Genomic DNA, 27,687 nt, shown 5'->3' on the forward strand with positions numbered 1-27,687 from the left:
CCACCAAATCAATAGCTTACTTCATAGGAATACAAACATTAGGGGAGCGATAGCCAGAGACACAAAAAGCCAAACACATACAACACACACACAGTCTCTCTTGCTTCAAGTTGGCTTTAAAATACTTGGGGGAGAGAGCAACAACATTGTCACCTCGCACATTACTTAATGTGTATCTCTTAAATGAAAAATCAAGATGAATTACTTCAACTTCATGAATTAACTGGCCATTATCCAGAACTAGTAATGAGATTATGAGAAAGTCCCTTAAAACTTTTGTAGAATAAAGGTCCTGTTTTCCTAGTGAATACTCACCTAATGAATAATTTTATTATTATATCTTATCATTTTAAGTGTATTTCATAGAATTATGCTTAAAAAAATTTAAGTTTTATAATAGTGTAAATATCTGAAAAGTTTTAAGAATCAATCATTTGAGCATTTGTTTTTCCAATTTTTTTTTGTTAGCTACTTAAGAATACAAACACTAATTCACCAGGCATTATGAACAATACTTATGGAAACCATTTTGTAGTAGCACATTAGGATTTTAGGGATAATGGATCATAATTCATTCACTTCTCATATTCTAAACAACCCCTGAAATAGTCTATGAATAAATATATTGCACCCAGAGGAAATGGATCACTACTTGAAGTGCATCAATTTTATTACTTGTGTACAGGGCATAACAGACTGTTAGAATAATTTTAATTGTGCACCACCTTCCATGCAAGTACTTCAGAACTGCCACTTAAAGGGAAGTATTCCTCGTCAAGTATATTCATCATTAGCCATGAAGCCAGGGTGGAATAATGCAAAACCTGTGTTTTCAGAGCCCTCAAATAACAAGAATATTTGGAATTAAAACTTAAAATAAAGTTGCTAATAAATAGTGTCCTGTTTTTGTTGCATATTAAGTGAGGGTCATTACAAATCCTTTTGGCATCAATGTAACAGCCTAAAATGTAATGAAAATTTAATCAGAGCCCATGGAAATAAGTCTGAGTATTATAGACTAATTCTAGAGGTTTTTCTGATGACACTAACTGTTGAAAAACTGCCACGTCACCTTGTTTTTAAAATAGCTTTTAAAATTAATACATTTACACAAAATTAAATATAATATACAAATAAATATCCCAAATATATAAAATAAATATAATATATAATATCATATTTATAGTACTTACACAATAAATATAATATACAAATATAAATAAATATAATATACAAATTTACTAATATAACTTTTTTCATTTTTCTTTTTCCAAACAGCATTGAGTTATAAGAGCAATAAGTCATTTCCCTACTAATAGTCATTTTTGTGACTAATTTACCACAACAGTGACCACTTTAATTTCCTCCCTTCATACACACGAACACATATACACACACAGGCACAGAGTCTCTTCCCTTGGAGATTACAGTTAAATGAAGAAAAATGCATCTGTCAATTAAAAACATTTATTGAGTGTGAACTCTGTGTAGACCATTATCCCAAATGTCACGTGGAGAAACAGGATACATAAATCAAACTGCCCAGAATTCAAAAAGGAGTAAGACAAGAGGAAATGGGTGGAATTATGGAAAGCTACTCATTCATGATGGAAGGTCTGGACTGCAAATAGTACCATTTCCATGCCTCATGCCTCAGTGATATATAGAGCAGCTGCAAAATCTCTTCCAAAAATATATATTATTACAAGAGTTATTGCCACTGGAAAGAAATCCTTTACAATGACATAAAAAGATGAGAGGCTTTGCTTTGAGGTGAGCCAAACTCACCACAATCCCTGCACTTACCCATCTGACAACTTTTTACCCAAACTCAAATGACTTCATTCATGTAAAGCACTTAATGAGCCATAAACGAAAATACTAAAAATAATGTTCCATACTTAATATTATAGATAAGAGGAGCCCTTGTCTGTGTTATCAATCTGTACTATTTCATTATGATCTTTAGCAGAATTACTATCAGGTATCACCTTAAACACTATAATCTAACACTCAGGGGAAGACGGTTTTGAAATGTTCTTTTAGTCTAATATACTAATAATTACTACTTTGATTTAAACATTTCCTTAATGTGATTGTCTTCAGGCTCTTTATTAACACAGAGAAAACTACAATTAGAAATTAAAAGTGAAGCACAACCCTATTAAATAATTATAGTCTCGCCTCTCGAATTTGTGATGGAACCATTTTATAGCTTAAAGAGGGGGGAAATGAGCTATGCTTACATGTTTTCAAATGAACTTTTTGACATAACTCCTTTGGGTAATTTTAATATTAATAAAGAAAATAATTTATCTAAACCAGTTTTTTTGTTGCATCTGACTGGCAAGGAGACTATATATATTGAGGCAAGAACATTATTTTACAAAAATAATTAAGAAAGAGGTCTAATCCTAAATAGAAAAAAAAAACTGTGTAAGCATATTTTAGGTATAAAAATGTTCTCGATTGTCCTGAAGTCCCATAATCTCACTTGTATGAAGAAAAGCTTTTGCCCTGAAGTAAACAGGTTAGTTAAAAAACTGTTTAAAATAAAATCTTAGGAAATCCAGATTCGTTAATTAATAACCAATACTACTGATATACTAGGAAGATTCATTACCATATTTAGTTGCTAAAATTCTCCAAAATTTTCATTATTTTATATCATTAAGTAAATATAAAAATAATTTTAAAGAAGTTTATATTGCATAATTTTAAAAAATGCAATAAAGAATTTGGTAATTCCCCTTCTCAGAATTTACACGGCTAACAGGAAACATAAGTAGATTACTAGGTACCCAATCTAATCTCCCACTTACTCTCATTAAAGTTCTAGGATGAGAATAATTTGTTGAGACTAAGGCAATGATACAAACTTTAAATACTGATGATAAACTTCACAAAGATTTTATCTGTGAAAAATTCCCCCATTAAAAAGTTATCTCTGCCATCCCAATATTCAACCACTCTATTCCCCATACTTATCCAATCAATTGCTTTTGATAGAGGAACAACAAATTAATGTAATAGTTTAAAAAAACCAGTTCAATAGATAAGTTGGTTAAGTTATTCAAAAGTTTCATGTCAAAACTCCAGAAATATAATTTTTTAAATAACGTTCTCTCTGATAGTAGCACTGTAGCCTCCCTTTTAAGTTTATAATGTTCATGAAGATCATTTACATTCTTCTAAAAGAACTGGGACATCTCAAAGGAAAATGTCCATGTACAGCTTTGTATGCAAATAATTTATTCAACCTCTTTTTGTGGTTTAAAAAAGATTTCTAATGAATTAATAAAAACCATTAACTGAATGTCTGCATATTATTTAAATATAAATCATTCTACTGCAAATCTCCCCAAATATAGTTGATACAAAAGTCAAAATGTATGTAATACTAACTGTATTTTAATATTCTGCATTTGATAAAGTACAGCCAAAATGAAAATTTTCATCTAATTGATCATAACTTTTATGTAACCCTGCAAAACTAAACCTATGCTATAAGAAACAGTGTTTTCAGGACATATAATTGATTTCCAACACAACTTTGCAACATCAATCAAAAGTCTCTTCTACGTTGGTATTATGGTCATCTTTGCACTTTTAACAATCTTAATATCCTATACCACTCCCTGTTTTGCAACACCTTTCTTCAATTCATTCAAGAAATTGCTTCTGGGACTAAAAGACTGTTTTTTGCATTTCTTAAGTGCTATTAAAAATTCATGCTTTAAGGATGAAACTAGAGACTCACATACTGGGTGAGGTAAGTCAGAAAGAGAAAGCCCAAACCATATGATATCACTTATATCTGGAATCTAATACATGACACAAATGAACATTTCCACAGAAAAGAAATTTATGAACTTGGAGAACAGACTTCTTGTTGCCAGGGGGAAGGAGGAGGGAGTGGGATGGACTGGGAGTCTGGGGTTAACAGATACAAACTATTGCATTTAGAGTGGATAAGCAATGCATTCCTGTTGTATAGCAGAGGGAACTGTATCTAGTCATTTATTATGGAAGATGATGGAGGATAATGTGAGAAAAAGAATGTACATATATGTGTGACTGGGTCACTTTGCTTTACAGTGATAGAACACTGTAAACCAACTATAATGGAAAAATAAAAATCAGATAAAAATTAAAAAAAGAAAAAAAGAAAATTCATGCTTTAAGTAGATATTAGAAATGGTCAAAAGTGATTTGGAAATATGTTTGATATGCCATACTGAGTCAAAACTGCATGCCTTAGAATTTCATTGTGAAGGAAATAAGAGTACTAAAATCACTCTAGGTATTTTAAAACATGCTCTAATCTTAAGGAAAATTAAGTAGAAAATTCAGTTTTCTATGTGTGTGTGTGTGTGTGTGTATATATATATATGCACATATATAAAATATAATTTTTGAAATACTTTAAGATATAATAGCTATATTTATGTTGTTCTTCACACATATTTTAAAATATGAATATATGTCAAGTATTATTATCATGGGAAAACATAAACAGAATGTGTATATATTTGTATTAGTTGCAAAACATTGGAATAATTTATAAGAATTATTTGTCTTAATTTTTAAGATATGTAGTTAAAGGAATAGACCTTTACATGAGGTCATAAATGAAGTACCATGACTCAGTTCTCATTTTCCTTTCTATAAATAAAAGAACAAAAATGTATGTGTTTTATATAGTTAGGAGTTTTATTACAATTGCATGGCCACACTTGAGAAAGGAAATCATGAACTTGTAAATTTAAGAGGTTTGCTGAGATAACTGCTGGAAATCTGGTTTAAAGAAAACTCAATTTGCCTTTCAACTCTAGTTTTTGGCTCTATGTTGGTGAAGTATTTGTAAATTAGTGTTGTGGTCATTCTGAAATATATCCAGAGGTACTATAAGCACCTATTGCATGTCTAGCTTAACCACAATTCGCACAATCACATCAATTAAATACTTTGCATTTTTTTCTGTGAAAGACAAAACACAAAAGAACAAAAAGACAAGTTAGAATCTTTGAGTCTACTTTTTAGAAATTACGTAAATTGTTTCATTGAATGGAGCATATCACATATCACTTAGAACAAATCTTCAATAGAATAACAAATGAGAAGATTAAAACTTGATCAATATAGTCAACCAATGAGGAATGTCTCAAATTGTACCCCTACCCCTTACTGCTCTAAGCTTTCTACAGAAATTAGCACTTTCCTTCAAAAGAATCATGAATAAATTTCTGACCAAAATTACCAATGCCATTATCTCAATTACTGCCTTAATTTTGCTTTGCTAAACAGAATTTAATCAGTCCATTAATATTTATTAAAGACTTAGTATATGTCCTGATTTAGAGCTATGAGGGCAATAATCTAGAAAATTGAAAATTATATTATCACTAACCATATGATCATTTTACCCCTGTATATATTTTCAATTACAAAAAAATAATTACCTTCATTTCTCAATTTTAACTGCTTTTTGAACAATGTATATACTACTTAGCAGATAATCTGAGTTTAGTTATTCTCGATATATGATTATAAAATGAGACCATTTAAGTGTATAGATTTCACAGTGGTTTATAAAAATGATAAAGAGACACTTCAGTTTCTAGGGAAAACTATATAATAGTATAAGAATATTCTTTGATCATATAATTTTTTAACATGAATATGCTGTCGTCAAACTCATCAGCTAAACTTTCCAGCAAATATGCATCTAAACAACAACCTTTTAATATTTTGCATCTTCTGTATACTCATTAACATGTTAACCCAATCCTCAGCTGTCATACTTGCTTGTTTTATTTTTAACCAAATATAGTCATGGGGCTCATTAGAAGAAGAAAATGAATTGATTTCCTAAGAAGATCACTGAATTTTTTAAGGCCAACATGGCAATTAAGGCAAAAAATAGTTCATAACAGAATTTATGCCCCAGAATGCAGGCAGGTACTGGAAAAAGCTGACAGGCATAACAAAAACATTTGTTGCATTTGTTAATGATATTCTTATAAACATATCCATTGAAAAATAAACCTTGTTTAGAAAGAGCATTATCTCTGATTTTCATAAGTTTCTTATACTTAGACATGAATTTAGTAGTATAACAATGATGAATGGAAAGATGTTTGTTTACAACTGACATCAATAACATTTTGTTCAGACAGCTTTTGAGGTAGCAAGTGTTAGCAAAAAAATTGTTTTGTGCTTTTTAGGGCCACACCCATGGCATACAGAAGCTCCCAGGCTAGAAGTTGAATTGGAACTGCAGCTGCCGACCTGCACCAACCTGAGCTGAGTCTGCAACCTACACCACAGCTCACAGAAACAATGCTGGATCCTTAACCTACTAAGCAAGGCCAGGGATTGAAACCCTCTTCCTCATGGATACTTGTTGGGCTTGTTACCACTGAGCCACAATGGAACCTACAGCAAAAATTAATCTTAATTCATTCTTTAAAAAAATATTTTGCTAGCTTTGTACTTTTAGCTCACGCAAAAATAGTTGAATTTTTTAAAAAGTTCCCCTGAGGGACATTTTAAAAAAAACAAGTTAAAAAAATGAAAAGTATTGAGTTCCCTTGTGGTACAGCAGGCTAAGGATCCAGCATTGTCATGGTAGCAGCTTAGGTTGCTGCTGTGGTGTGGGTTCAGTTCCTAGCCCAGGAACTCTTGCATGCCATGGGAATGGTCAAAAAACAAAAAAGAAGAGCAATATAGAAAATGTCAAATGTATTATTAGCTAACAGGTATGGGAAAATATATTGTAATAATTATTTAAAATCAGATTATAATCACTTTGTATACATGATTGCTTATTATATTTCTAATTATTTCTGCAAACCTTGTTTTCTTAAATTATTTGGACAAATGCTAGCAGGATTTACACTAAAACTGATTTCTCAGCAACATACTGATAAAACATTCAACCACATTCCATTTTCTTCCATTGGACGCAAAGTTGAATTTCCTCTAATAATGTGCTTAGCATTAATAAAAAATAATAAAAAGCTCACAAACTCACTTTAATTTAAATTTTCATTCAGGAAGTGCTTGTCTGATATAATTCAGCTGATAAATATGAACCTATGTGTTTATCAAATCCCTAAGAAGATTATCTAAATCAACTCCGTGTAATTACCATTCACCATCTGTTCCACCAGGGCCTGAGCTGATCTGCTGGCATCTTGCAGTTTTCTGAACTTCTCGGCTTTTTCTCGCTCTATGGCCTGCAGCATGATAGCAAAGGTGAGTATTTCAATACAAGGATTATGAAACTACACAGTCATTATAACTTCTACTTGCCCTTTCAAGCCTTAAGATAATTCACTCTGTCAGCTTATCATGCGAATCTAAAGATTTTTTTCTCAAGTTCTTGGCACTAGAAACATCAAAATGGCAATGAAGCACAAGCTATTTTCATATTGAATTGTTACATTTTAAAAAATAATGTGTCTACTCTTAACTTTTTTTACATAATAGTTTCTGAGGCATTATAATCTAAGATTGCTCTCTCCCCCACAAAAAAGGAACCAACAAAGGCAAATCATAACAAACCATGAAAGGATAAAGTGTCAGATAGATAAAATGGAAATTATCCTTTAAAAATACACCACTAAAATTGCTCCTAATAATCTAAGTGTATTTAATTTATTAAAAATCAAATGGAAAATCCAGTAAGTGTATACAATGGGAAGAAGTACACCAGCATAAATACCTGAGAAAAAAAGCCCCTTCATATTTAACTAAAAACAAGAGTGCAGGTTAATTTTTCTCTCTAAAATTGTCGAAGAATTCCCATTTCAATAGATTCAGTTTCATAAAGCCTTCTAATTCCTTTGTTAATTTCACCTAACCAGAGTTATCTTTTGAACAAAAACACATTTAACAAAATGTTGCATTTGATACTGTTGAATTTAGCTAATAACTTCTCTACAGAGATATTAATTTTATGCTATGATACGGTAGAACTAGATTACCACAGTCATTAAAAAGATGTGGCTATAACAATGTTATATGTCCTGAAACTAAGTACCTGCAGTAAAAGCAAGCTCTAATGTATTTAACATATAGGAAGAGCAATACTTCTGTGATTAAATAATGGCATTATACAAAGATTTCACTTGAGTGTGTGAAAGAGGTTATTCTATATCAAACTCTGTTTTTATACTTTTAGACCTGTAGGCATTTAAACAAATACTCCAAAGTTTAATATTGAGGTATATGTGGGAAGCATATAATAGATAAAGTTACGCTGTGAGAAACAATGTTCAGTAGAACTTTCTGCAAAGATGGACATATTCTTTATCTGCACAGTCCAATACATCCCACTAGCCTCATGTGGGTACTGAACACTTGAAACATGGCAAGTATGTCTGGGGATATTAATTTTTAATTTAATCTAATCTAACTTAAATTTTAAAAGCTACAATGCATCGTGTCAATTTTAATTGTACGGTGCAGATCTAGTGTCTTCCTTCTGAAAGCAAATAGATAAAGATATGTAGACATAAAGATGTACATAATATAGCAACATCAAAAATAATTTCAGAGAAATAAGTGATCATCTAGACTGGACATTTCCCAAGCCCACCAAGTTCTGGGAATGCTCATAAAATAATCCCTGCATTTTTAAATATTTTAAAAAAATTCTCCAATTTAAAGAAGTAGTCACAAGTGAATAGAGAGCTTTTGAAATTTAAAGTTTCAAGAACTAGGATTATTGGATTCAAGGTCAAAGAGTACAAAATGCTAAAAGAGCATATGGACAATGGAATACACCAAATCAGGAAAAACTGTAATATACAAAATACTAACTAAAATTTAGCAGAGTAAAGGAAATAAAACACTATAAAATGATAGTATTCATTTTTAAAAAATTATTTATAGCCTAGCTGGAATATATATATACACATACACATATATATATTTTCAAATTATGCCATCAAGGGCAGCAAATGAGAACTCAGGTTTATCTCATCAGTAGCAAAACTCCAAAGGATAAAGACATATTTTAGTATCTTGGATTCTACTTGAAAATTTTTTCGAAGTACAAAGATTGTAGTGTTCAGGGATTTCATGCCCCCAGGATCTCATACCAATTAGCAGGTGAAACTTCTGGGTTATCTTGAAAGTCAGTTTCACAAAGCCCTTACTGAATTGTTTACACAGCATGTGCACAACCATGGAAGCTCTTAGTTTGCTAGGTGAACTGAAAAGTCCATGAAAATAAAGTCTGTATATATATATTTGTCCTTTGTCTTTTTAGGGCCGCAGCCGTGGCATATGGAGGTTCTCAGGCTAGGAGTCCAATCAGAGCTGTTGCTGCCGGCCTAACCACAGCCACAGCAACGACAGATCCAAGCCATGTTTGCGACCTACACCACAGCTCATGGCAACGCTAGATCCTTAACCCACTGAGTGAGGCCAGGGATAGAACCCACAACCTCATGCTTCAGAGTCAGATTCATTTCTGCTGTGCCACGACGGGAACTGCTACAATATATATTTAAAGGTAACAGCCTAAACTCCAAAATTCACATTTTCTCAATTCTCAACTTTTGTCTTCTAAATTCTCTGTCCTTAACATCTAATTGGCACACATTTCCCATTACTTTAAATTTGTTCTCCAATTAAAAGGCAAATGCTATGTGCAAAGGACCCTGAGAATTTAGAAGAAAAAAAAAAAAGCACATTCTAAATCAATATATAATATCTAAATATTCACAGCTATCAAGGGCTACAGCAAGATTTTGGTTATGATATTCTTATAAACATATCCTTTGAAAAATAAACCTTGTTTAGAAATAGCATTATCTCTGACTTTCATAAATTTCTTATACTTAAGTATAACAATGACAAATGGAAAGAAGTTTGTTTACAACTGACATCAGTAACATTTTGTTCCACTTTTGAGGTATCAAGTGTTAGCAAAAAAAATTTTTTTTCTTGCTTTTTAGGGCCATACCCATGGCATAAGGAAGCTGCCAGGCTAGAGGCTGAATTGGAGCTACAGCTGCCGACCTACACCACAGCTCATGGCAACGCCAGATCCTTAATCCACGGAGTGAGGCCTGGAATCAAACCCACTTCCACATGGATACTACTTGGGTTCATTACCACAGAGCCATAATGAGAACTCCAGAAAAAATTAATTTCAATTTATTCTTTAAAAAAATATTTTGCCATATGATATCACTTATAACTGGAATCTAATATCCAGCACAAATGAACAGCTCCTCAGAAAAGAAAATCATGGACTTGGAGAAAAGACTTGTGGCTGCCTGATGGGAGGGGGAGGGAGTGGGAGGGATCGGGAGCTTGGGCTTATCAGACACAATTTAGAATAGATTTACAAGGAGATCCTGCTGAGTAGCATTGAGAACTTTGTCTAGATACTCATGTTGCAACAGAACAAAGGGTGGGGAAAAAATGGAATGTACACATGTAAGGATAACTTGATTCCATTGCTATACATTGGGACAATAAAATTTAAAAAAAATATAAAAATAAAAAAATATTTTGCTAGCTTTGTACTGAGGGACATTTTTTTAAAAACTAGTTAAAAAATGAAAACTACTGAGTTCTCTTGTGATGTAGCAGGGTAAGGATCCAGCATTGTCATGGTAACAGCTAGGATTGCTGCTATGGTGTGTATTCTTTCAGTATATTGCAAGAATGTATAATATACATCTAACAAGGGGGTGTAGTAACTAAGCAGTACACATAAAGGCCAATCAGCCTATAGCCTGTCAGTGTCCATACCAAGTGACCAGGTCTTCCTTCTGATATCTTTGTCCCTATGATGCATTATTGGTTAAATATTTTGAATACCATCCCTGACTACATCCAAACTATCAAGCTACTTTTGCTTTTAGTAGTCAGATAGGTTCAAATCTGTTTGCTTCAACTTCATTGAAATATTCCTAGAAGCAGCATATCATGCCTGAAAGAGAGATGAACTTGTAACTGGATCGTCAGGGTTTTAATATTGGAGCTAATACTTTCTGTTTCTATGATCTTGGATATATGACTTAATCTTATTGCTGCTCTTTGTATCCTATGTAATATAGAATAAAATAAAGCTGATTCTATATCACATATTTATTATGAAATACATATGAAATAATGTACATACACTGTAATTTGGTGCACAATGTAAGGCACTCCATTTTTATTATGGTTATGTCAATGTTTTTAAAATCTTTCACAAACCTATTTGTGCCCCACTTTCCTCCTCTGTCAAATTGGAAGAGTAATAGTACGTATACTCCAGAGATGATACTTTTGTTGTGGTAATGATGGTAGTATTCTTATAATATATATATGAGGTAACTGAAATATTGTGGTTAAGAAAACAAGATATTTAAGCTTGAATACTATGAATTAAATAACCAATTTTAAGTTTATCTCTGTGTTAGTAATACTAATTGATTATTCCATTAGATGCTTATAATAAAGAGATTACATTCATGGCATTCAGAAACCATTACTGATGATAATTACTTTTCATCATTTATAAAGAAAAGATGGTGTTCAGATTCTACTCATATAATTTCACATAAAAAATAAAAATCAATGTAGATAAAATAGAAATCACTCTGATAAGGAAAGCATAATTCTAAAACTTTAACTCAAAGAACACCAGTTTGTTGTCATTCTTACTGTTGTCATTTTTTCTTATTCTTTCTCTCTTCTTCTTTCTGTCTTTTTATTTCTTTTAAGCTGATGTAGTTCAAATTTACAGTACCCAAAATCTTGATCCTTTGTGGCCTCACTCATTGAGTTAAGGATCCTGTGTTGCTGTGAGCTGTGGTATAGGTCACAGACACGGTTTGGATGTTGTGCTGCTGTGGTTGTAGCCAACAGCTGTAGCTCCAGTTTGACCCCTAGCCTGTGAATTTCCATACACTGTGGGTACAACCCTAAAAAATAAAAAAAATAAGAAAGAAAAAGAAAAGAAAACAACAAAGAATATATATGAAACCAAAAGATGGTCCTTCAAAAAGATCAACAAAATTGCTAAATCATTAGCCAGTTTCATCAAAAAAAGGGACAGGACTCAAATCAGTAAGATTAGAAATGAAAAAGGAGAAGTTACAACTGACAGCATCCAAACACAAAGGATCTTAAGAGACTACTATGAGCAACTATATGCCACTAAAATGGACAGCCCAGAAGAAATGGGAAAATTCTTCCAAAGACTTCCAAGACTGAACCAGGAAGAAATAGAAAATATGAATAGACCAATCTCAAGTACTGAAATTGAAACTATGATTTTAAAACTTCCAAAAAAACAAAGTCCAGGACCTGATGGCTCCACAGCTGAATTCTATCAAACATTCAAAGAAGAGTTAACACCTATTCTTCTGAAACTCTTTCAAAAAATTTAAGGAACACTCCCTATCTCATTCTATGAAGCTACCATCATCCCAAAACCAAAACCAGACAAACATATCACAAAAAAAAATGAAAATTACAGGTCAACATCATTGATGAATATAGATACAAAAATCTTCAACAAAATATTAGCAAACCAAATCCAACCATATATTAAATGGATTGTATATTATGATCAAGTGGGATTTATCCCAGGGATGCAAGGATTCTTCAATATCAACAAATAAATCAATATGATATACAATATCAACAAACTGAAGAATAAAAACCATATGATCATCTCAATAGATGCATAAAATATTTTTGACAAATTCAATACCCATCTCTAATAAAAACTCTCCAGAAAGCAGTCATAGAGGGACATAATAAAATTCATATAAAACAAACCCACAGCTAACAGCATGCTTAATTGTGAAAAGCTGAAAGCATTGCCACTAAGATCAGGAACATGACAAGGATGTCTGCTCTCACCACTGCTATTCAACATAGTCTTGGAAGTCTTAGCCATGGCAATCATTGAAGAAAAATAAACAAAAGGAGTCCAAACTGGAAAAGAAGAAGTAAAATTGTCACTGTTTGCACATGACATGATACTATACATGGAAAATCCTAAGGATGCCACTAAAAAACTGTTAGAGCTCATCAATTAATTTGGTAAAGTTGCAGGATACAAAATTAATACACAGAAATCTCATGCATTCCTACAAACTAACAGTGAAAGATTAGAAAGAAAAATTATGGAAACAATTCCATTTACCATCACACCAAAAAAGAATAAAATACCTAGGAATAAACCTACCTAAACAATCAAGAGACTTTTACTCCAAAAACTGTAAGATGATGATGAAAGAAACCAAAGATGACACAAAAAGATGGAAAGATGAATATTGTCAAAATGAGTATACGATCTAAGGCAATCTAAAGATTCAACAAAATCTATCAAATTATGAATAACATTCTTCACAGGACTTGAACAAAATATTTTAAAATATGTATGGAAACACAAAAGACCAAGAATAACCAAAGCAATATTAGAAAAGAAAAGCAGAACTGGAGCAATTGGGCTTCCTGACTTCAGACTATACTATAAATCTACATTCATCAAAATGGTATGGTACTGGCACAAATACAGAAATATAAATCAGTGGAACAGGATAGAAAGCCCAAAAATAAACCTAAGAACCTGTGGTCAATTAATCTATGACAAAGGAGGCAAGAGCATAGAATGGAGAGTATACAGTCTCTTCAATAAGTGGTGATGGGAAACCGGACTGCTACATATAAAAGAATGAAATTACAACATTTTATAAGAACATACACAAAAATAAATTCAGAATAGATTAAAGACTAAATGTAAGGCCAGACACATACTATAAAATTCCTAGAGGAAAACATAGGGAGAACACTCTTTGACATAAATCATGGTAAAATCTTGTTTGATTTACCTTCTAGAGTAATGAAAATAAAAACAAAAAAAAAAACCAATGGGAATTATTTAAATTTAAAAACTGTTGCATAGCAAAGGAAACCATTTAAAAAGATGAAAAACTGCCCAGAGAATGGTGTAAAATCTTTGAAAAAAAAAAAAGCAACCAACAAGGGTTAAATCTCCAAAATATACAAAAATCTCATATAGCTTTAAATCAAAGAACAATACAAGCCAATTTTAAAAACAGGCAGAATATCTAAATAAACATTTCTCCAAAGAGAACAAATTGCCAAAAAACACATGAAAATTTGCTCATCATCACTAATTAGCAGCAAAATGCAAAGCAAAACTACAAGGAAGTATCACCTGATACTAGCCAGAACTGCCATCATCAAAAAGTCTACCAAAAATAGGAGTTCTAGTCATTGCTCAGTGGTTATTGAATCCAACTAGGAACCATGAGGTTACAGGTTCGATTCCTAGCCTTGCACAGTGGGTTAAGGATCTGGTGTTGCCATGAGCTGTGGTGTAGGTCACAGATGCAGTTCAGATCCCGAGTTGCTGTGGTTCTGGCATAGGCTGGCAGCTATAGTTCCGATTAGACCCCTAGCCTGGGAACCTCCATATGCCACAGGTGCAGCCTTAGAAAAGACAAAAAGGCAAAAAAAAAGTCTACCAAAAATAAATGCTGGAGAGGGTGTGGAGGAAAAGGAACCTCTTTACACTGTTGTTGGGAATGTGAATTGGTACAACCACTGTGGAAGACAGTATGGAGCTTCCTCAGAAAACAAAATATAGAACTACCATATGATCCAGCTATGCCACTCCTGGACATATACCCATAGAAAACCATAATTTGAAAAGAAAAATGCACCCCAATGTTCATTATAGCACCATTTACAATAGCCAAGACATGGATGAAACTTAAACATCCACTGACAGAGGAATAGATAAGAAGGTGTGATACATGTATGCAAGGAATATTATTTAGCCATTAAAGAGTGAAATAGAGGGGATGAGGAAGATGGTGGAGTAGTAGGACATGAGGCTCACCTACCCTGACAAATACACTGAGAATGCATCTACATGTGGAACTATTCATGGAGAAAAACTGCTAAAAACTGACAAAAGACCTCACTGTCATGATAGAGCAAGAAAAACTTCTTGAAACCAGATAAGACAAAAGAAAGAAGAAAGAATGAAAAGAGAGATGTGAAAGAAGCAAGACAGAGGAATTCCCCTTGTGGTGCAGTGGAAACAAATCTGACTAGGAACCATGAGGTCGTGGGTTCGATACCCGGACTCACTCAGTGGAGTAAGGATCTGGCGTTGCCATGAGCTGTGGTGTAGATCACAGACACTGCAGATCTGGTGTTGCTTTGGCTGTGGTGTAGACTGGCAGCTACAGCTCAAATTAGACCCCTAGCCTGGGAACCTCCATATGCTGCAGGGGTGGCCCTAAAAAGACCGAAAAAAAGACAAAAAAAAAAGAAGCGAGATAGGACCTGTACCCCTAGAAGGGAGCTGGAAAGAAAAAAATATGCTGCATGATGGGAAGTTACCCCACCAGCAAGAAGATCAGCCAAGACACAGAAGGAACTCTAGATAATCAATGTGAAGCAGTTAAAATGGAAACAAATTTCCACAAATGGTCAGTGCTATAGGGAAATGTATGTAGGTGTCAGCAGGTGTCAGGAACTAAAACTCTGGCCTTAGAGGTCAGACAAAAGAGAGATATGGGGCTGGTGATGTGGGGAGAAGAAAAAAAAATAACAGGGTAGGGCTCATGGAAAGAGCCTGGAGGGACTAGACTATAGGGTGGCCACATTTGAAAGTGTAGGCAGAAGCCATCCAATCAGGCTTAGAGGCTAGGCACCATTGTTTTGGGGTGCTGGAAGGAAGGGGCAGGATGTACCACTACCATATTGTTCCCTGTGCACATGCTTTTAGGCTGCAAGACACAGTCTGCTTCAGCTCTGGGAGCAACTTGGCAGCAGAGGCTGCCTAGCAACAGCTGAGAAGCAGCCCTTCACTTAGGGCTACAGAGAACTTGTAATAAGTGGACCAGATGGCTTCACAGGTGGAGTCTACCAAACATACAAAGAACTTATATACCCATCCTTCTTAAACTTTACCAAAAGGTTGAACAGGAAGGAATAATCCCAAAGACATTCTATTAAGCCACAACCACCTTAATACTAAAACCAAAGATACTACCAAAAAAGAAAGTATGGGCCAATATCTTCAATGAACATAGACACAAAAATTCTCAACAAAATTTTAGCCAAATGAACCAACAACATATAAAAAAGATCTGGAATTCTTCTCTCCCAGACAATATTACAAAGCTACAGTAAGTAAGACAGTGTGGTACTGGTACCAAAACAGACATACAGAGCAATAGAACAGAATAGAGAACCCAGAAATAAACACAGACACCTATGGTCAATTAATCTTTGACAAAGGAGGTAAGAATATAAAATGGGGAAAAGACAGTCTTTTTAGCAAGTAGTTCTGGGAAAACTGGACAAGTGCATCTAAATCAATGAAACTGTAACACACCCCAACACAATGCACAAAGATAAACTTAAAATGGCTTAGAGACTTAAATGTAGGACGAGAAACCATCACACTCCTGGAAGAGAACATGGGCAAAACATTCTCTGACAGCAACCTCACAAATGTTTCTCAGGTAAGTCTCACAAGGCAACAGAAATAAAAGCAAAAATAAACCAATGGGACCTAATCAAACTGATAAGTTTTGCAAAGCAAGGGAAACAAAAAAGAAAACAAAAATACCACTTACAGAATGGGAGAAAATAGTTTCAAACAATGTAAGTCACAAGGGCTTCATCTCTAAAATATACAAACAACTTATACAACTCAACAGCAAAAAAAGCCAACAACCCAGTGGAAAAATGGGCAAAAGACCTGAATGGACATTTCTCCAAAGAAGATATACAGATGGCCAATAAGTACATGAAAAAATGCTCAACATCCCTGATGATTAGAGAAATGCAACTCAAAATTACCGTGAGATACCACCTCATACCAGTCAGAGTTGCCATCATTAATAAGTCCACAAATAACAAGTGCTGGAGAGACTGTGGAGAAAAGAGAACCCTCCTGCACTGTTGGTGGGAAGGTAAATTGGGACAACCACTATGGAAAACAGTATGGAGGTACCTTAGAAAACTATGCATAGAACTACCATATGACCCAGCAATCTGGACAAAACTTTCCCTGAAAAAGACACATGCACCCACATGTTCATTGCAGCACTATTCACAATACCCAAGACATGGAAACATCCTAAATGTCCATTGAGCAACAACTGGATTAAGAAGATGTGGTATATATACACAATGGAATACTACTCAGTCATAAAGAATAACAAAATAATGCCATTTGCAGCAACATGGATGGAACTAGAGACTCTCATCCTGAGTGAAGTAAGTAAGAAAGAGAAAGACAAATACCATATAACATCACTTATATCTGGAATCTAATATATGGCACAAATGAGCCTTTCCACAAAAAAGAAAATCATGGACATGTAGAACAGACTTGTGGTTGCCAAGGAGGAGGGGGAGGGAGTGGGATGGATTTGGAATTTGGGGTTAATAGATGCAAATTATTGCTTTTGGAATGGATAAACAATGAAATCCTGCTGTATACAACTGGGAACTATGTCTGGTCACTTGTGATGGATCACGATAATGTGAGAAAAAAGAATGTATAAATGTATGTATGACTGGGTCACCCTGCTATACAGTGGAAAATAGAACACTGTAAACCAGCTATAATAGAAAAAATAAAAATCATTATAAAATTAAAATATTAAAATATAAACTCTGAAGGTCTTAGACTTAAAAGTAAAGCAAGATACCATAAAACTCCTAGAAGAGAACATAGGCAAAACATTCTCTGACAACAACCACACAAACTTTTCCTTAGGTCAGTCTCACAAAGAAATAGAAATAAAAACAAAAATAAACCAATGGGACATAATCAAACTTAAAAGCTTTTGCACAGCAAGGGAAACCATTAAAAAAAAAAAAGACAATTTACAGAATGGGAGAAAATAGTGTCAAATGATGCAACTGACAAGGGCATAATCTCTAAAATATACAAGCAACTCATATAACTCAACAGCAAAAAAACAACAACCCCATTGAAAAATGGGCAAAAGACCTGAATAGACATTTTTCCAAAGAAGATATACAGATGGCCAACAAACACATGAAAAAAATGCTCAACATCACTGATTATTAGAGAAATGCAAATCAAAACTACCATGAGATACCACTTCACACAGGTCAGATTGGCCATCATTAACAAGTCAACGAATAACAAATGCTGGAGAGGGTGTGGAGAAAAGGGAACCCTCCTACACTATCAGTGGGCATGTAAATTGGTAAAACTACTATGGAAAATAGTACAGAGGTGCCTCAGAAAACTAAATATAGAGTTACCATATGATCCAACAATCCCACTCCTGGGCATATATCAAGAAAAAATTTTCACTGAAGAAGATACATGCTCCTGCATGTTCACTGCAGCACTATTCACAATAGCCAAGACATGGAAACAACCTAATTTCCATCAAGAGATGAGTGGATTAAGAAGATGTCGTACATATACAAAATGGAATACTACTCATCCATAAAAAAAGAACAAAATCATGTCATTTGCAGTAACAAATGAAGTCAGAAAAGAAATACAAATACCATATGATATCACTTATATCAGGAATAAAATATATGGCACAAATGAACATGTCTACAGAAAATAAAAAAACTCATGGACATGGAGACTTGTGTTTGCCAAGGGGGAATGGGAGAGAGTGGAATGAACTGAGACTTTGCAGTTAGTACATGCAAACTATTGCATTTGGATAGGATAAAAAATGCAATCCTGCTGTGTAGCCAGGGAACTATATATAATCACTTGTGATGGAACATGATGGAGGATAATACGAGAAAAAGAATATATATATATATATTTATAGTATATATTTTATATATATATAACTGGGTCATTTTGCTGTACAGCAGAAATTGCCATAACACTAAATCATCTATAATAAAATTTTAAAAAATGCATTTGAAATTAAAAAAACAGCAACCAGAAACAATTCTTCACACATAGAGATGATATATCAAAATACACTGGAAACCAGAAAACAAATAACTATAATGGACACACACATAAAAAAAGTAAAAGCAGGAGGAGACAAGATGGTGGAAGAGTAGGGGGACATGCTCGCCCTCTCCCACAAACACAACAAAAAAAGCACATCTACAGAATAAATGACTCACACAGAATAGCAACCAATCGCTGGCAGAAGAACCTAAACTCCAATAATGGCAAGAAGTTCGTGACATTACTAGGCAAAACAAGAGAAAAGAGGAGAGTGAGAGAAGGTGAATCCAAGCTGGACGGGTGCTCCCGAAAGGGAACTGTGGAGGAGAAAGGGATCCCGCACCCTGGAAAGTCACCTACACGGGGGAAAGATCAAACGAACCGGAGGAATCTCCAGATGCAGAGAAGAGTGTAGCAGTAAGTTGGAGTACGGAAAAGCCAATCAAGAACCGAATGGACCATCTGAACTACGGGCACAGCCACCAAAAATTGAGATGCCTGGGTGGGGGCTGGGCACTGAGACCTCGGATCCAGGGGTTAGTCCCCGAGAAAGGGCTGGGGGGGTGGGGCAGAGCGGAGACTGCTTGGGAGGTCTAGAAACTGGTCTGTCAAGTTTGACAGGGCAGGGACTGCCTGGGAGACTAGAAAACAAAGCTGTCACAGAGGAAGGGAGCAATACTCTAGGGGCGGGGAAGTGGAAAGCCACATCAGAGGGAACCTGGGAGAAGAGCCTGGTCTGCGCCCGTGCTGGGGAGGGGAGGGAAGAAGGGGTGGGTCCCCATAGAATACTCCCCACGCCACAGCAAGCTTACAGGCCCGCTAGCTAGCAGAAAGCTGTGCTTCCCAGTGCATCCCCTCCCCCCACCCCCGCCACCCCCTACGCTCTCGCCAAACCTGGGGCTGCCTGCCATCCGGGAGGGTGGCCTCAAAAATTGCCTGAAGCCTACCACCACAGGGGCTGTCCCTGCACAGGCCTGCTTGCCCATTGGAGGGGCTACACCTCCGCAGAGGAGCACCAAACACCACCAGCCCCCGAGAAAAGGCCTGCAGCCCAGAAAAGCTAGAACAAGCCTAGCCAGGCCATGAAAAGATCTGCCTAATTCTTGGACATTCTTTCTGAGTCGGGCTGCCCTGGAGAGGAGCCTCTTGGGTTGGCAGCAGCCCAGCTAGCCGCACAAGCCCCCAGAGGGTGCCAAGATCTAGCGGATCAGCTGCATAGGACTGCCAGCTCCAGGCAGGACCCCCTGCAGCCCAGAAAAGCTGCAACAAGCCAGGCCGGGTTGTGAAAAGATCTCAGATGGTCTTTCTGAGTCGGGCTGCCCTGGGGAGGAGCCTCTTAGGTTTCCAGCGGCCCTGCTACCCGCCCAAGCCCTCAGAGGGTGCCCCACTCTCACGGAATAGCTGCTCAGCACCACCAGCCCCCTGGAAGAGCCCCTGCAGCCCAGAAAAGCTGCAACAAGCTTGGCCAGAAAGTGACAAGATCCACTTACATTCTTAGGCCGTCCTTCTGAGTTGGGCTGCCCTAGGGAACAGCCTCTTAGGTTCTCAGTGACCCAGATAGCTGCTCCAGCCCCCAGGGGGTGCTGAACTCCTGAGGAACAGCTGCCCAACACCGCCAACCCCCTGCAAGAACCCCACAGCCTAAAAACACCAGAGCAAGCTCTGCATGACCAAGTGAAATCTGCTACCATCATGGTGTGGACCTCCCAGTCCTGTCCGCCTTCAGGAAGTCCTCTTTTGCTTCAGAGAAACACTGTTAGCCCCATCAACACTCCAGAAAAGCCACACTGCCTCAAAAAAGATTGACCAACAACGCCAGCCCTCAGGAAATATTCCACGGCAGTGACAAGGCAAACACTGCCTGGTCACAGAGAGTACAACTCCCTCAGGAGAAAGAAAACAAAAAGCAAGATGAAGAAGCTCAGAAACCACCCCCAATCAAACCAACAGGAGAACTCACCTAAAATAGTCAACAATGAAACAGATCTCTGCAGTCTGACAGACCTGGAGTTCAAAAGAGAAATAGTGAAAATACTGAAGGAATGAAGAGAAGATATGAACAGTAATGCAGATACCCTCAGAAAGGAACTGGACCATATAAGGAGGAGCCAAGAAAAACTAGAACATTCATTTGCAGAGATACAAACTGAGCTAAGGGCAGTAAAAACCAGAATGAATAATGCAGAAGAACGAATCAGTGATATGGAAGATAGAATAATGGAAATCACTCAATCCGGTCAGCAGACAGAAAACCGAATCAAAAAACTGGAAAGCAATATAAGAGACCTATGGGATAATATAAAGCGGGCCCATCTACGCATAATAGAAATTCCAGAAGTAGTTGAAAAAGATAAGGGGATGGAAAATATATTTGAAGAAATTATTGCTGGAAACTTCCCAAATCTAAAGGATACTGGGTTCAAGATACAGGAAGCACAGAGGGCCCCAAACAAATTTAATCCAAATAGACCCACACCAGGACACATCATAATAAAAATGGCAAAAGTTAGTGATAAAGAGAGGATCCTAAAGGCAGCAAAAGAAAAACAGAATGTTACCTACAAGGGAACCCCCATAAGCTTATCATCTGATTTCTCTACAGAAACACTACAGGCCAGGAGGGAATGGCAAGAGATATTTAAAGTGCTAAAAGGAAAAAATATGCAACCTAGAATACTCTATCCAGCAAGAATATCATTTAAAATAGAAGGGGAAATAAAAATGTTTTCCAACAAACAAAAACTTAAAGAATACAGCAACACAAAACCCAGGCTAAAAGAAATACTGAAAGGTCTTCTCTAAATCAAAAAGAAAGGAAGGAAAGGGAAGAAAAAAAGAAAAGAAAAAAAAAGAAGAAGAAGAGAAAGAACGAGGACTGAGGAAACCGCAATCAGAGAGCAGTCACTCAAATAAGCCAGCATACAGATTTAATCACGAACATGCTTCAAACAAAATAAAATTAAAAAGAAAAAAATAAAAAAGAGCCATCAAAATCATAAAATGTGGGCAAGGGATGTTAGGAAATAAATAACCCTTTTTGTTTGTTTGTTTGTATGTATGTTTCTCTTCTTAATTTTAATATAGTAATGAAGTGTTTGAACTTACAGGACCATCAGGCTAAAACACACAATTATAGGAAGGGGTTAGCATACTTAATAAACAGGGCAATCACAAGCCAAAACCAAATACTGCATTTGCAAAAAATGAAAAAAAAAAACACTCAAGCAGATAACAACAGGAGACCATCCAACAAAAAAAAAAAAAAAAAAAAAAAAGAAAGGAAGAATGGAGGAAGAACCATAGAATCAACTGGAACATGAGGTTTAAAATGGCAATAAATAATCATCTATCAATTATCACCTTAAATGTCAATGGACTGAATGCTCCAATCAAAAGACACAGAGTGGCTCATTGGATAAAAAGGCAAAAAGCTTCAATATGCTTCCTACAAGAAACTCACCTTAGGACAAAGAACACATATAGATTGAAAGTGAGGGGGTGGGAATAAATATTTCATGCCAATAAACATGACAGAAAAGCAGGAGTTGCAATACTCCTATCAGACAAAATAGACTTTAAAACGTAAGACATAAAGAAAGACAAGGAAGGACACTACTTAATGATTAAGGGATCCATCCAAGGAGAGGATATTACTATCATCAACATATATGCCCCAAATATAGGAGCACCCAGATACATAAAACAAATATTGACAGACATAAAGGAAGATATTGATGGGAATACAGTCATAGTAGGAGACTTGAACACTTCAGTCACATCAATGGACAGATCCTCTAGACAGAAAACAAATAAAGCAACAGAGACCCTGAAGGAAACAGTAGAAAAGGTAGACTTAATAGAAATCTTCAGGACACTACATCCAAAAAAATCAGAATACACATTCTCCTCAAATGAACATCGAACATTCTCAAGAATTGACCAAATATTGGGACACAAAGCTAAGCTCAACAAATTTAGGAGCATAGAAATTATCTCAAGTATCTTCTCTGACCACAACGCCATGAAACTAGAAATCAACCACAGGAAAAGAAGGGAGAAAAAACCTACTACATGGAGACTAAACAACATGCTATTAAAAAACCAATGGGTCAATGAGGAAATCAAGAAGGAAATTAAAAAATACCCTGAAACAAATGATAATGAAGACACAACCGCTCAAAATCTATGGGATGCTGCAAAAGCAGTGCTCAGAGGGAAATTCATAGCAATACAGGCTTTCATGAAAAAGGAAGACAGATCTCAAATTGACAACTTAACCCACCACCTAAACGAATTAGAAAAAGAAGAACAAAAAAGACCTAAAGTCAGCAGAAGGAAGGAAATTATAAAGATCAAAGAAGAAATCAATAAAATAGAGACTCAAAAAACAATAGACAATATTAATAAAACCAAGAGCTGGTTCTTTGAAAAGGTAAACAAAACTGACAAACCTCTGGCCAGACTCACTAAGGAGAGGAGAGAAAGAACCCAAATAACCAAAATTATAAATGAAAAAGGAGAAATCACAACAGATACAGCAGAAATAAAAAAAAAACATAAGAGAATACTATGAACAACTATATGGCAAAAAGTTTGACAATCTGGAAGAAATGTACAATTTTCTAGAATCTTACAGCCTGCCAAAACTGAATCAAATAGAAACAGACCAACTGAACGAAAGAATCACTGGAAATGAAATTGAAGAGGTTATAAGAACACTCCCTACAAATAAAAGTCCAGGACCAGATGGCTTCACAGGTGAATTCTACCAAACATACACAAAGGATCTGGTGCCCATCCTCCTTAAACTTTTCCAAAAGATTGAAGAAGAAGGAATACTCCCAAAGACATTCTATGATGCCACCATCACCCTAATTACAAAACCAGACAGAGATACCACCAAAAAAGAAAACTAGCAGCCAATATCTTTGATGAATATAGACACAAAAATTCTCAACAAAACCTTAGCCAACTGAACCCAACAACATGTCAGAAAAGTCATACACCATGACCAGGTTGGGTTCATCCCAGGTTCACAAGGATGGTTCAACATACGCAAGTCAATCAACATCATACACCACATTAACAAAAATCAAAAATCATATGATCATCTCAATAGACGCAGAAAAAGCATTTGACAAAGTCCAACATCCATTCATGATCAAGACCCTCGGCAAAGTGGGTATAGAGGGAACATTCCTGAACATAATCAAAGCCATTTATGAGTAACCCACAGCAAATATAATACTCAATGAGGAAAAATTGAAAGCCTTCCCACTCCAATCTGGAACAAGACAGGGATGCCCACTCCCACCACTGCTCTTCAACATAGTACTGGAAGTCCTAGCCACAGCAATTAGACAAACAAAAGAAATAAAAGGCATCCATATAGGAAGAGAAGAGATAAAACTGTCACTGTGTGCAGGTGACATGATACTATACATAGAAAACCCTAAGGACTCAACCCAAAAAACTACTTGGACTGATCAATTAATTCAGCAAAGTAGCAGGATATAAGATTAACATTCAGAAGTCAGTCGCATTTCTGTATACTGACCATGAAATATTAGAAAAGGAATACAAAAATACAATTCCTTTTAAAATTGCACCTCACAAAATCAAATACCTCGGAATACACCTGACCAAGGAGGTAAAGGACTTATATGCCAAGAACTATAAAACTTTAATCAAAGAAATCAGAGAAGATGTAAAGAAATGGGAAGATATGCCATGCTCCTGGATTGGGAAAATCAATATTGTAAAAATGGCCATCCTGCCCAAAGCAATCTACAGCTTCAATGCAATCCCTATCAAATTACCCAGGACATTTTTCACAGAACTACAACAATCCATCCAAACATTTCTATGGAACCACAAAAGACCCAGAATTGCCAAAGCAATTCTGAGGAACAAAAACCAAGCAGGAGGCATAACTCCTCCAGACTTCAGGAAATATTACAAAGCCATAGTCATCAAAACAGTGTGGTACTGGTATCAAAACAGACAGACAGACCAATGGAACAGAATAGAGAACCCGGAAACAAACCCACACACCTATGGTCAATTAATCTTTGACAAGGGAGGCAAGAACATAACATGGGAAAAAGAAAGTCTATTCAGCAAGCATTGCTGGGAAACCTGGACAGCTGCATGCAAAGCAATGAAACTAGAACACACCCTCACACCATGCACAAAAATAAACTCCAAATGGCTGAAAGACTTAAATATAAGACAGGACACCATCAAACTCCTAGAAGAGAACATAGGCAAAACACTCTCTGACATCAACATCATGAATATTTTCTCACGTCAGTCTCCCAAAGCAATCGAAATTAGAGCAAAAATAAACCCATGGGACCTCATCAAACTGAAAAGCTTTTGCACAGCAAAGAAAACCAAAAAGAGAACAAAAAGACAACTTACGGAATGGGAGAAAATAGTGTCAAATGATGCAACCGACAAGGGCTTAATCTCTAGAATATATAAACAACTTATACAACTCAACAGCAAAAAAGCCAATCAATCAATCGAAAGACCTGAATAGACATTTCTCCAAAGAAGATATACAGATGGCCAACAAACACATGAAACAATGCTCAACATCGCTGATTATAAGAGAAATGCAAATCAAAACTACCATGAGATACCACCTCACACCAGTCAGAATGGCCATCATTCATAAGTCCACAAATAACAAGTGCTGGAGGGGCTGTGGAGAAAAGGGAACCCTCCTGCACTGTTGGTGGGAATGTCAACTGGTACAGCCACTATGGAGAACAGTTTGGAGATACCTTAGAAATCTATACATAGAACTTCCATACGACCCCACAATCCCACTCTTGGGCATCTATCAGGACAAAACTCTACTTAAAAGAGACACATGCACCCACATGTTCATTGCAGCACTCTTCACAATAGCCAGGACATGGAAACAACCCAAATGTCCATCAACAGAGGATTGGATTCGGAAGAGGTGGTATATATACACAATGGAATACTACTCAGCCATAAAAAGATGCCATTTGCAGCAACATGGATGGAACTAGAAACTCTCATACTGAGTGAAATAAGTCAGAAAGAGAAAGGCAAATACCATATGATATCACTTATAACTGGAATCTAATATCCAGCACAAATGAACAGCTCCTCAGAAAAGAAAATCATGCACTTGGAGAAAAGACTTATGGCTGCCAGATGGGAGGGGGAGGGAGTGGGAGGGATTGGGAGCTTGGGCTTATCAGACACAACTTAGAATAGATTTACAAGGAGATCCTGCTGAGTAGCATTGAGAACTTTGTCTAGATACTCATGTTGCAACAGAAGAAAGGGTGGGGGAAAAAATGTAATTGTAATGTATACATGTAAGGATAACTTGATCCCCTTGCTGTACAGTGGGAAAATAAAAATTAATAAATAAATAAATAAAAAATAAAAAAAATTTTAAAAAAAGTAAAAGCAAAGCAAACATTACACTAAATAGGATCAGCAAATGAAAAGAGAAGACAAAATAGAGGAAGGGAAGAAAAAAGGCCCAAAATAATAATCCCCCAAAATTAAGAAAACAACAGTAAGTACATACTTACACATCATTACATTGACTATAATTGGATTACATGCTCCAACTAAAAGACAAAGACTGGCTGAGTGGATACAACAAAACCCATATATATGCTGTTTACAAAAGACACACTTCAGATCTAAGGATGCAGACCAAGTTAAAGTGAGGGGATGGAAGAAAATATTACATGCATATGAAAATCATAGAAAAGCAGGAGTAGCAATACTCATATTAGACAAAATATATTTTAAAGTAAAGGGTACAAGAGACAAAGAAGGACATTACATAATGATGAAAGGATTAATCTAAGAGAAGTTATAACAATTGCAAATATATATGCACCCAACATAGGAGCACAGCAATATATAAGGCAACTACTAACAGCCTTAAGAAATCAATAGTAACTCCATAATAGCGGGGGACTTTAACACCCACTTACAGTAACAGACAGATCATCCACACAGAACATTAACAAGGAAGTACAGGCCTTAAATGATACACTAGACTAAAGAGACCTAACTGATATCTGTAGAACTTTCCACCCCAAAGAAGCAGCATATACTTTCTTCTCAACTGTACATGGAACATTCTCCAGGACAGATCATATCTTGAGCCACAGATCAAGCCTTGGTACATTTTTTTAAAAATGAAATTATTTTAAGCATTTTCTCTGACCACAATGCTATGAGACTAGAAATCAACAACCAGAAAAAAAAAAACAGCAAAAAATCACAAACTCCTGGAAGATAAACAATATACTATTAAACAATGAATGGATCATTAAAGAAATCAGAGAGGAAATTAAAAGATATTTAAAAACAAATGAAGATACAACAATCCAAAATCTATGGGACATAGCAAAAGCAGTTCTGAGAGGGAAGTTTATAGCAATACAATCTTATCTCAGGAAAGAAGAAAAAACTCAAAAAACCTAACCTTATACCTTAAACATATAGAGAAGGAAGAAGAGACAAAGCCCAAAATTACAAGGAAAGAAATCATAGAGGAGGAAGGCAAGATGGCAGAAGAATAGGGGGACACACTTGCTTTCTCCCACAAACACACACACACACAAAATCTACATGTTAAATGACTGGCACAGAACAGCAACTAAATGCTGGCAGAAGAACTTAAACTTCCAATA

The 27,687-nt window shown here is 35.7% G+C and overlaps 1 protein-coding gene across 6 annotated transcripts in view; it reads right to left on the reverse strand.

Moving 5' to 3' along the window:
• Nucleotides 1–27,687, reverse strand: part of DMD (dystrophin) — a 2,144,556-nt gene that overhangs the window by 1,448,549 nt on the left and 668,320 nt on the right. For all 6 annotated transcript variants that reach the window (XM_047764837.1, XM_047764839.1, XM_047764840.1 and 3 more), the window contains one exon: nt 7,154–7,241. In XM_047764837.1, the coding sequence (XP_047620793.1) occupies nt 7,154–7,241 (88 nt within the window). The remainder of the gene's footprint in view (nt 1–7,153; nt 7,242–27,687) is intronic.

Source organism: Phacochoerus africanus, chromosome X (assembly GCF_016906955.1).
Source record: "Phacochoerus africanus isolate WHEZ1 chromosome X, ROS_Pafr_v1, whole genome shotgun sequence".
NCBI lineage: Eukaryota > Metazoa > Chordata > Mammalia > Artiodactyla > Suidae > Phacochoerus > Phacochoerus africanus.